Source organism: Lissotriton helveticus, chromosome 2_1, assembly GCF_964261635.1.
Source record: "Lissotriton helveticus chromosome 2_1, aLisHel1.1, whole genome shotgun sequence".
NCBI lineage: Eukaryota > Metazoa > Chordata > Amphibia > Caudata > Salamandridae > Lissotriton > Lissotriton helveticus.
In genome coordinates, this window is record NC_136059.1 from 48,159,600 (window position 1) to 48,172,350 (window position 12,751).

Sequence of the window (12,751 nt, forward strand, 5' to 3'; positions counted from 1 at the left end):
TCATAATTCTGTACATCAAAACTCTATATAGTACTTTACCATAACCCTAGCTAATTTCCTTAACAACCACTACTCTGCTACTAAGTAATATACTGCTCCAGCGCGGCTCCAGAAATCATTTCTAATCAATACTCACCATTTCCCGAAACCTTTAAATACACAAAACATGCACCAGTGGGGCCCATAACACTGCGCATTTACACTGTTTACTTACACTAGGCTTCAAGGCTATAGTGAATCACACTGGAGAAACGCTGTTGCATTTAGGTGGAGCGTCTAAACCTATTTAATTAATCATTATTTACACCTGCAGATTTAGCATTTAATCATGGAGTACATTATTCAGACACACCACCATTGTGGCAATGGATCTGTTAGAATGAGGCGTAGGAAGAATTCAAAGACCAGCTCTTAGTTCTTCATTTATTTAATTTTTATTCTAAGCAAAACTTTATCATGTCTGACATTTTATGCATTGGTAAATCTTTATTCGGTAAAACTTAAACTTTATTTCAAATGATCATTTTTATTTGAGCTCAAGGAAAAATTGCTTTATTTTAGAAGAACAGTTAAAGATTAGCAAAGAACAGATAGTTCCAAAATCATTCTCTCCTAACATCCCTAACTAACACCCTCATCTTATCCTTCAATCCTGCAAAGCAAACAAGTAAAGAAATTGTTAAAGTTCTTACATCCAGGAATCGGTCAGCAATTGGGCAGCATCTCCGATGGAAATGGAAAAAGCGACCCCAACTAGACAAATCCAGTTTTTTTTATACCTTAATTCCCTAACTTAATCTATCTAAAAAGTATCTAACGTTTCTTATTCGGTTGTTCATTGGACAATTTCAGGGTGGGTGAGCATCACCTCACCATTACAGCATTCATTTCTCAACGTATCAGCGAAAAAAAAAGGGGCTTTGTTTAGGACAGTCTTTGGCCTAGACATTTCCTTTAGTGGCAACATCCATACTTCTTCCCAGGCTCTGAGCACGACATCATCCATGCTTGGCACCCATCCTAGGTTCCGGGCTGCATCAGCCTTGAACCTCCTCGAGTACAGGCAGTTCACTCTGACTTGCAGGTTTTGGCACGCCTGCGCTGTCCAGCTCTTGCTCACAGTTTACCCGAGCAGCCATCTTTCGCATCGGCCTCAGAGGCCACTTTTAGAACTATCATAGAAACAAACACAGATTTATGTTAAATTATGAATTTAAACCCATTCTCTTTACCTCCCACCTTACTAATGTTTCCCAATTAGTTGTTACTTAGCACATAAGCCACAATGCGTTTTATACTTACTATTCGACCTCTCCATCACATAAAAGAATACAAAAAGCACATTTAAATTGCGTTTGTTTACGAATAAGCTACACATTAGTTCACAATATGATAACAATACATATTAGCTGGGTTTATTTTTGCAACATGCAAGCAAAGTTAGTTCTCCCCATGTGTAAATGAAAATAATGTGTGCACTTTACTCTATGGTTGGTTAATTTTGAAAAAAATGCAATTAGCACTTATTATGTTATGGGACATTAACTTTGCGAGGGGTACACAAAATGTTGCGTTTGCCACCTCGCTCCATCAAAAGGACCGCAGTGATCAACATAAATACAACCAAATGGTTGATTCCAAATGAAAGGGTGGTCGTAAAACAGTAGAAGGTTTAATCTGTTGACAAATGTCACAGGAAAGAACATATTTGCGCGTTTGTCGGTATAAGCCACACAGTCAAAATCGTTGCTGTCACTCTGGCATGGGCAGAAGCAATGCCTTCATGTGCAGCCACAATCAAAGCGTGTCAGCGATCCTTGTTGGAAATCAGCCAATCAACAACAGATGGAATAGTTACAAATGGAGTTTGATCGGGCGTTAAGTGATGTGTGTAACAAGAAGGAAATCAATGAGGAAACTGAGTTCTCTCCTTCGTTTTGGCTATAGCTGCCAAAATGTCATCTTCAATTTTGGTCATAGATCTAGGAATGGCTGCTACTGAGCATGTGGCTACTGCGGATTTGGCTGCCTCATCAGCCAGCAAATTACCAACAGTATGTGCTACCACATGCTGATGGCCTAATGTACGTGTGATCACCAACATTCCATAAGAGCCGCCACTCGGACCTAAAGCGTTTTATGCTTTATTGCGCTACCTTTAGAATCACGAAAATCTCGAGATCAGCAAACTCAAGAGCCAAAACCAAAGCACTTAACTCAGCCAATTGTGCTGTACAATCCCCAAAAGGGATTATGTGTGAACCAAGGAGGATTTAAAATCACCCACCACTTCGTGCCTGCCAGAATTGCGCAGGCTGCAGAATAAGCTTGCTTAGAACCAATGGCTGCCTGTGCAGACCCATTAGTGTAAAGTTTGCATTTGTACTGATCCAGAGGGAGTAGTGATAAAGGCGGAAGAACATGTTCATATTGTAAAAACTCCTGTGTTTGCAAAGAAGGATCAAAGATAAAGTTGACATCAGCCGATGTCAAAGAACTAGCCCATTGTATCCAATGAGGATGCAGAGCTTTAGAATTCGGAACACTCCTCTTTGTGACAGCTTCTAAAGCGGCAATGTGTTTTCCCTGAGTCAGACATTGCTCCTGTAGAATCCCCATCTGTACTGCTGTCAAAAGTTTCAGTTCAAGAAAAACTAATCTCAGCTGGAGTATACAAATGGGACGTACAAAAAGGCATCTGGGTCAATTTCATGTCAAATCAACTCAATGCGTGCTGCAAACACACCTGGGCTATTCTTATATCCCATAGGCAATATTGTATTTCGGCTTTGATTGCTGAGAGCACTGAATGCAGTCAAGTCACGAGTTTCAGGAGGTACGGTGTGACTGAAAAAACATTGGATATATGCAACGTAGTTTTATATTTCTTTCGAACAATGTTATTTACTAACGCAGAGCTATGTGTGCTCTGTACTGCAAAGGCACAAACATGATTGTTAACATGCCTGTAGTCTAAAACTATGCAATATGAACTGTCCGTTTTCAATATCAGAAAGAGGCTTATTCATTGACGAAACGCAGGGTTCAAGCACACCCTGATATTCCAATTGAGTCAAAATGTCACCCGCTTACGCTTTAGCATCACGTTTAATTGGATATTGCTGTTGGGGCTGTGGTATAGAACGCAAAGAAATAACCTGCTTCCGCAAATCCATCTCCCAACCCTCCTGATTGCGATATGGGAGATGGATTGTAGCATAGTGAGCAAAAGAATGATGGATTCAACCCAGATCTCTTGACTAGGTGTGAATGTTTGATTTGTTCTTCATTCCGTCCATTAATTGTGTCTCTTTTGCTTTCTCGCCCGAAGTGCGCTGGGTATGCTCAGACGTGGGTTCCGGGCTCACTGTGCCACTGGATTCAAGCTATCCTGGCTGATGAGGGGTGAAATCCCGAAACCGGTCCTAGGATGCTTCTTTCCAGTTCAGGGAGGACCTGACTTGGCAGTTCGACCTGGACTGGTCCCATGAGGCATACAGGGTCAAGTCTGATTTGCATATGACCAGATGTAAACTGAGGTGGCATGGTGAGCAAAAGAATGAATGATGGATTTTACCCAGATCTCTTGACATGGGTTGAATGTTCTGGTTTGTTCTGCATTGCGTCAATCAATTGTGTGGCTTTTGATTGCGATATAATGCAGGAACCAGTGCTAAGGCCCACTCCGAAGCGTAAGCAGTTTTCATCTCCTCTGGGATATATTGGGAAATACATGGTAGAATAACCTCCGACCCCCCCCCCCCCATCCCCCCGCACCCCTCTAGAAGAAGTGAGGACAAAGAGAAGAAGGCCAGTCAACTTCTGCCAGCAACAAATAAGATGTTAGATTGTCCTAAAAGACTGCTTTGACAGTATGTTTAATACCACCATCAATTTAGAGGCTCACTTCATAAAGCCTATCAGGAGGAGCAATATGAGTCTCAGCTGTCTCAATGGTAATAAGTTTCAGTTGCTTTCCCCTCCAGACTCTGGTGGAGTGTCTGCCGCACTATGGTAGCCTCCACCGTGCTGTTGAGGAGGGTTACTGCCTAACTCTGTGGTACCCAAAGTGTGCGCCGCGGCGCAATGGTGCGCCGTGATGAGCAGCCAGGGGCGCCACGCAGGAAGTGGGTGATATAAATTGCAGCAGCACACTGCCGCCATACCACCGTGTTGTGCCCTGCCGTGCCTCGCCTCGTAGGACCCTGTTCGAATCGGTAAGAAAGCGTAGTCGCCTGGTAGTCGCAGACGAATGCAGGAATGTCTAATCAGAATGCTTCTTAAATCATGTGAACAGTAGCAAGTGTAGTGGCGCGTGATTTCACTGGGCTCCGCATGAAAGCCCTTAGATTTTGCTGGTAACGTGAGATTCATGCCAAGCTTTAAAAGCGAGCCAGATGATCAAACCCTTCAGAGTCTTTTTCCAGCTTGTCTTCCTTGTACTCGTGTGTTCTCGGCTTTTCAGTGGGAGATAGTGTGAAGGGAGGTCTACGTGGAATGCCCGAAGGTGTCAGAGCGCTTCACAATAGGTAGCAAACAGTGTTACAAGAGAAAAGTGACGTGTGCATGTTACAAAAGAGTACCAAACACAAGTAGAAGGATAATACTGCAATAAATGGCAGACAGTCAAACCACAAGAACACACTGGGAAGGCACTTCCATAGTCATGGAGAAAAGAATTTTCTGTACTGGAAGGTCTTCCTTAAGATAATAGAGAGGGCGTGAGTTACATTTGGAAGTGTCTTTGAAGGAGGCGAACTTTGAGGTCAGTTTTGAAGGCCTGGGAGGAGGTGGTGGCTCCCGAACACATGCAGACAAAATTGGTTTTCTCTGAGAAAAAGGCCCCCAAGCAGGGCGAGTTTGTCACTCCCTGGTGAAACTAGTGACTGGTAAACGGAGTGTGGCTAATCCAGGGGCCACCATGTCCCAGGGCGCCTCCATGCAGCAATACTTTGATGAACATGCTCTCTGTTCATGACTCCAGTCTATCTGCGGCTCAAAGCTGTTCTGCTGCACTCCCATTATTGCTTTGACAGGTGCCACGCACAGTGCCTGAAGGCTGTTTATTAAGGATGTTATTTCATTTTTGCACTAATGCAAGCGTTCTGTACTTGGCCATTGATGCCCTGTTTTGGTGTTGACTGCTGTGTGGTAAGCACGCGGTTTTACCAAATGCCGTTCCTTTGCAGTCTATCTATCCCACACATCTCTTCACTCAATTTCAGTGGGGGAGGCATGGGCCCTCTCAACCAGTAGTAAGGCCCACCAGGATGTTGCAGATGGCTCAAGACCCCTCCAGGAGTGAGAGGGAGGGCAGGAATGGAACCCTAAATGCGGTGGGGGTATTCAGACTGTCCACTCCTGTCTCTCGCTCACTTTAACACACATGCTCACACACACTCATTGTTGTGTGCTCCAAAAAAGTCGTGTATTGTTTCTCACTTAACAAGTTTTTATTAAACAACTATTATCTTCTTCTTTTGTTACTAATATCATTAAAATACCTTCATTGCGTCCCAATTACTTTAAGGAAGACAACAGGAAGTACTCCCGAGGTCGGGCATACATCCCACCCACCTGTAAAAAATAAAAAAGGGTGGGGAGCCACGGCCAACTGCTGATTAGGTCAAGGGAGCCACGGGTCAAAAAAGTTTGGGAACCACTGGCCTAACTCCTGCCGAGGAGGATGGTTCTCATCATCTGAGGCATACTTAGCAGTCAAAGCGGTAACTTTTTTCTTCTGAAATGGGGCTCGATATTGAGGTGGTTCCTCCTGCTTGACTTTTACATCAAACTGGCGCTGTGTGTCTCCTCTCATCTGTGTGGACTCTCCTTGTCTGCGATCCTGTCTCCCTTCTCCACCGAATTGTTGATCTAGTGGTTCTTGCTAGGAACGAGGACCAGGACCTGAAACCTCTTGGTTGTATCATTATTAGAGCGGTCACTCAAATCATATCTAAGTTTAAAGCGTCAGGTGGAACCAAACCTGCACGAGAACCAGGATTCTGTTGTTGCTGCCGCAAATTTCTATTCCACGTCTTTTTAGGAAAGACTGGATGACCCTCCTTTTCAGGATGGGGTTTATCTTGTGCCTGTGTAAATGGTCGAACCCCTAAACTATTGCGACCCAATGATGTATATACATCCACAATAATAATCGGCAATTGTCTCTGCCGATCTACATTTGCCACCGCCGCCAGGCATTGGCGCACTTGCAAGCAAACTGCTTCACCTTATATGTTGGCCAGAATCATTTCGGAGACCATAGGGAACAAGCCCATTAACTTTATCCCCAAATCCAGGGCTGGACCAGCTCGTGTTTATCCTGTTACTTTTTCAGAATGCTTGGCAGAGCGCTCATGGAGGGGGTGTCAAAGCACAGTGTATACACTGAAACAAACACTGTCCCCCAAAGTGGTGCAGTCCGCTAAAGGAGGTATCAAACTATTCTGCAAACTCATTGTAAGGATTCTGTCATAATTGTAAGGATTCTGTGGTTTTCAACCGGAGATGTATGTGGCAAAACAGTCTCAAGCTGCTCGATATTTCTGTGCTATCCAAAACAGTAAGTCCTCACGATTCTGGGGACGTCTTCCCATCATGGAATTCATTATTAATTATGATGGGGCTAAACACAAGTCCTAAACCCTGACCTGGTGCCGGAGGAGCAGTTCCAGCCAGAGCTGCCTGTTGTGCACAAGACATAAATTGTATGACAAGTCTATGGAGATGAACCAATTGTATATATGAAGGTCCCTCTCCAAGTGCGTCCTACCTATTTGTGTATCCCAAAAATACCAAAGTACATTTTTTCCAAACAGCTGCATTGGTTTGTTTTGTCTAGGTGCTAGGACCTGACCAGAAGAGAATAAGAAGGGGCATTGTTTATCAACCTTTCTCACAATGTTCAGACTAAATCTCAGGAACCTGCAGAGTGAACACAGTGATAGATTCTAATGTGAAACTGCAAAAAGGCATTTGCAAAAAAGTCATGTAGTAACGTTCGCAAAGCAGTGGACAGTCTGCAGCATACTCATGCTAACTTAGAGAAGACAACAATGTCCCAATGGGCCATGTGACACTGGATACCGTAAACACAAGCGTGTGTCCTTCGGAGGAGAGGTTATCTTCGACAACCAACAAGTGCCACATTCTCCTCCGCACACACCTCCTCACGGCCAGACATATGTCCTCTCTTCTGGGCTCAATAGCGTCCTGCATCTACATTGACCCCAATGCCAAGCTGCATATCAGGCAAATGCGCCTTCTCCAGCAGGCTTTGTTGGAGGATCAGTGGTCACAGACCTCGAACCTCTGGGAAGACACTGTGGCTGTACCTCAGCTAGCCAAGGATTCACTCAGATGGTGGATGAAACGTACTCACCTGCTGGAAGGAGTGCCCTTCCATTAGGACCTTCCATGCCAGATGATTGTCACAGACGCTTTCCTAAATGGTTGGGGAGCTCACTTGGGTCCTCTCCAAGTACAGGGATTGTCGTCAGAGGCGGAGAAGGGATATTATATCAATATGTTGGAGCTGAGAACCTTACATCTTGCACTCAAGGCATTCTTCACTTCCATCCAGACAAACTTCCTGTTGATTAAAACGAATACCACCACAACCATTTATTATCTGAACAAACAGAGAACCATTTTTTGCGTATTTACCTACCAGGCACTCTCAACATTCATGCATACGCTCTAAGTCGGAACTTTGTGTAAGCTCATGACTGGGTGCTAAACAACGAAGTTGTGGAAGACATCTTCCAACGATGGGGATTTTCAGACATCTACCTGTTTGTGGACGAAACAAACGCAAAATGCTGCGTCTTTGCATCCAGGTTCCATCAACGATGCTCCAGAGGGATTGCGCTTTTGATTGAATGGTCAGAGACATTACATTACTCTTTTCAATCAGTTCCGCTCATTTCTCTGTTGATCAACTATTTCTACATAGGCAAGACCCGGGTGGTCCTCCTGATCGCAGCGGAGTGTCCCCGCCAGTGGTGGTACCCGGACCTTCTTCATCTCTCCGAGACCCCACACAGGAGGTTACCTTGCCGTCCAGACCTACTATTTAAACTCGAAGGGAAAATGTTCGATCCCAACCTTCCATCTCTGAGATTGACGGCGTGGCTCCTGAAGTCCTCCAGTATGGACATCTAGGCTTGTCTTCATACTGTATGAACATCTTATAAGAGGCTAGGAGACCATCCACGAGAAAGTTGTACGCCTTCAAATGGAAGCGGGTCTACGTATGTTGCTCCAGTAATGGCTATGATCCCATGCAAGGGCAGGAGCAGGTGAGTCTACCCTACCAACTGTATTTAGCCAAATCAGGGCTTCAGTTTTCTTCTATAAAGTTCAGTTTAGCTGTTATTACAGCATACAGATAATCTCCCACACAGGACTCTTCTTCCAGATGCCCGTGGTTAAGCATTTCTTTGAAGGGTTGCAAAAAGTCTACCCACCAATTTATATCTCCTTCTCCTCCATGTGAGCATAATGTGGTTCTTTCTAAGTTGATGTGTCCCCCGTTTAAACCCATTCATAAAGTTTCACTGCAATAAGTGTCCTGGAAGACCACTTTCTTAGTGGTAATCAGCTCTGCTCGCAGTGAGCGAGATTCAAGCTCCTTGTTGTAAAGAACCTTATCTCATATTTCATGCAAACAGGGTTGTTCTTGGAAGTCATCCTAGTTTTTTTTTACCTAAGGTGGTCACGGATTTTCATATTAACCAATCTATAACTCTTCCTACCTTTTTTTCAAATCATTCAAGTCCTCCTGAATGGGCTCTACGTTCTCTAGACCTCAAAATGGTTCTCAAATTCTATCTAGACAGAACCAAAGACCTAAGTAAATCAGACTATTAGTTTGTAAACTATTGTTCCATGTGTACTGCTATTCATATTTCAAACAGTACATCTCTAGATGGATAGTTTCATGCATTACATTGTCTTATCAGCTGGCTAATAGACAACTCCCTGGTAAACCAAAGGCTCATTGCATCAGGAGAAAGGCCTTTACTACGGCCCTCTTCTAAAATATTCCAATTGCAGAAATCTGTAAAGCTGCCACATTGTGATCAGTACCCATATTTGCTCGCCACTATTGTTTAGACTTTGACACTCGGGCAGATGCTCAGTTAGGGCAAGCATCTTTAAGGAACTTGTTTGGATAAAGTATGCCTAGAGAGTCTGTAACTGTACTGATGTTCATCCGCAGGATTGTGGTGATGGGCTTGAAATTCTATTCAATGCTTATGGCGATTGATAAATATCCCCTGGAAGAGGGTTACTTACCTGTAATCCTAGTGCTCTTCCAGAGGTATACTCCTCAAAGTCATAAGCAACCCACCCGCCTCCCCGGACGAATACCTTTTGTTATAGTAGCATTTTCCTTCTTCTTGATTCCTACACATGTTACGCTGTAACAAAGACCAGACTCTCACCTGTGGGGCTTGTGGGAGCAGGAAGGTCTTGAAGGTCTGAAAGTCTTATTACTGTTGTGGTTTTATTTATGCAGCATAGGGGCGAATTGCCTGCTAACCTCCCTTTTTTCTTTGAAAATAAAAGGCTATGGTGAAACATTAGAGGAGTACATGTTCTATTTTACAGAAACGCTATATAAACTTTATTTTATTTTAAATGAAATATCCAATGCAATTTTGGCATCAAAGCCTGTTGAATGGTTTCAGGTTGCATGTTTATGTATGCATATGTATACATATCTATGTTGTAAGGTACTACAGACATGTTTTTGGCTAAACATATGTATGTATATTGTATGTGCTCCGGGGTTCCTGCACGTGTGGGGGACTATTCAGTGCTTATGACTTTGATGAGTATACCCCTGGAAGAGAACTAGGATTGCAGGTAAGTAATGTATCCTTATGTGTCAGACTAAGAACCATTGTTCTCTCAATTGTTGGTATTACTGCAGATAGGTGGTGAAGACTACTTTATTCACCTTTGTGCCAGTGATTGTTTTTTTAATACAGTTTAAGGCAACAACTGGTAACTTATTTGTATCAAGTTTGCATTGTTTTATTTGGGAACAGATATTGAAGTTGAATGCAGCTATTGTTGGAAACAAAAGGGCGTTGCAACAGTGGGATTAAAGTTTTTGTGATTTAGTGGTCATTAAGCCATTTCCAGGCAAAGGTTTCCACAAGTTGCTGTGTGCGGCATTTTTAATCCGTACTGTCAGTGGTCATTGACGTATGCGAGTTACTGAGACTGAGCTACTTTGTTCACACTTTGTTATTCCAGATGCTGAACCTTCAAACTCTGGAGAGGAGGACCTTTCACTGGGCGACTATGACATTTTACCAGAAGAAATTGAACGCAGTTTGGTGGAAGAGATGGAAGGAATTAACCTTCCCGTACCAGAAGGAGCCAATGCTGCCAACCAGATTCAGGCACATCTGGAATCAAGGCAGAACCACACACAGCCTGCAGGTACATCAAAATCTGTTTCTACCAAGTGTGTTGGGTCTGAACTGTCGTATTTTACTCATCCCTTATGTAGTCTACTCTTTGCTTTTTATGTTGCTTAAAAAGGTAGTTATTGAGTTGATCTGGATCTTCCTTATGAATGCAATATTCTTTCATATACTGTTGATTGGTGTAGCAATGGCATGTTGGCACTGAAGAGAGGCAACCCAGACACAAAACTGTCAGACTGTGCTTTTAGTATCTATGCATTACTGGTACAGAGTGGCGTTCCTAGTACTATAGTATGTGAGTGTTTAAAATGTTGGCATCAACTGGAGTTTATGCAGGAGTGATAGGTATTTCTTTCTTGGAGAAATGCCCTTTTATCATTGTAGGGATGCTGCTAGGTGAAGCATTTTTTTAAACCGGAACCAAAATAATTTGAAAGCTGTTTGCACTGCAATAAAATAATAGTACTCTAGCAGTAGAAGTAAATATTCATTTATTAGTTAATAAAAACCATAAACATTAAAAATATAAATCTAAGCATATGAATATATAAAAACTAGAATTACGCAATCTGTCATACAGTCAGTATGCATAATTGCAGTTGGAGTAGTTCTAGCGTTGTCAGCGTGTGCAAGACAGTGCATAGTAACCAGTCTTAATGACCTTTTTAGGTCGAGCTTAGAGCAGCGCGCAGGCGCTGCTTGCTCAACTTTTAGTAAGGGGCTTCAGAAAGCAGCCCAAGCTTACTACACGCTCGTGCGTGTCTTTTTTTTTTTTTCTTACATGCTAATGGGCTTTGCGGGCGTCTTTCAAATAAAGACAGCACTCAATAGGGCAAAGGCGGGTGCCTGTCCTGCCTTTGCTCCACCCACGGCCTATTGGTGTCGGTTTCTTGCACAGGTCACATCTGTTTTGAATTATCGTGACCAGACACGGGCGCGATAATTGAAAACAGATCGCTCGCTATGGCACGCACGCACGGCTCGCGGGCTTGTTTTACTTATCCTCCTCTGCAGTATTTGAGTCTTTCCTCCTGGCCTGCTGAGTTTAGCGTGGGCAGGAAGCATTCTCTTGGCTTGTGTCACTCCCAACAGCTGTAGGTTTTATTGTAGTTTTAAATTTCACGTTCCTGCGGTCGCATACAAGTGTAAGAATTTCAGGAATCCTTTTTATATGCATATAGGACCTACCGCGTTGCTTCTTTTCAAAGAACAAAAAATGCAGAGCAGCAATACATTTATTTCTTATTCTTGTTTGTGTGAGGAGCGTTTTCACTGTGGCTAACTCTTCTTTCCTTATTCTTATTTTTGTGAGGTGCGTTTTCACTGCTGCCGACTCTTCCTTCCCAGTTTGTGTTTGTGCGAGGGGCGTTTTCACTGCTGCTAACTCTTCCTTCCATATTCTGTTTGTGTGAGAGACGATTTCACTGCTGGTAACTCTTATTTCCCAATTCTGATTGTGTAAGGTGCGTTTTCAGTGATGGTTACTCTTCCTTTCCTGTTCGTGTGACGAGCGTTTGCACTGTTGCTATATCTTCTTTCCTTATTGTGAGGGGCGTTTTCACTGCTGTCGATTCTTCCTTCCCTGTGCCAATGAAACACACAAGTCACAACAGGTGTGTGTGTGGGGGGGGGCAGGAGGGTTCACAGTAAAGTGAGGTGTCTAGGCACTAGTGCAAGGAGTGGGCATCTCGGGGTGATGTCATTCAAGTTGTCAATACCACGCGGGTACTGCAGTGGGTACCCACGTACCACAACATCGTGGCATCTTTCTGTGTTCGCACGGGAGAGAACAGCTCGACTATTGAGAGACCGCACCTCTAAAAAAAAAAAAAAAAAACTGAGTGTACAAGGAGGACCTGGAAAGATCGATGTTTAGAGCAAACCAGTGTCAACCCTTCTAGCGTCTAGAAGGCTCCGTGAATGATCGGTCGCCGCAGACATCTGGTGTGAGTGATCTGCAGCCCACGAATTCTGACTCAAGCCAGTCCGTGCCGGCTTCAGTCTGTTCTTGGTGGATAGACTGGTGGCTATTGTATTAGGTAAGAGTAACACCTGTTGTGTTCAGCGCCTCGAAATGGCAGACAACACTATAAAATACACTCTATTGTTTTCCTTGAGAAGAAAATATGGTGCAATGGCTAAAACACACTTTGAAAGTCTAAATCGTCAACATTTGAGCATTCTTCGCCTGAACAAATGGCGTGAAGTTGGTAAAATCACTAAGCGTTCAGGCAGTATGTTTACTGCTGAAAAATGCTACAATCTTTAAGCCACGTCTTTAGATCCCTGTAAGGCACGCTGGG

The 12,751-nt window shown here is 43.5% G+C and overlaps 1 protein-coding gene across 2 annotated transcripts in view; it reads left to right on the forward strand.

Moving 5' to 3' along the window:
• Positions 1 to 12,751, forward strand: part of LOC144817698 (uncharacterized) — a 191,113-nt gene that overhangs the window by 74,859 nt on the left and 103,503 nt on the right. For both annotated transcript variants that reach the window (XM_078674454.1, XM_078674453.1), the window contains exon 3: positions 10,273 to 10,461. In XM_078674454.1, the coding sequence (XP_078530580.1) occupies positions 10,273 to 10,461 (189 nt within the window). The remainder of the gene's footprint in view (positions 1 to 10,272; positions 10,462 to 12,751) is intronic.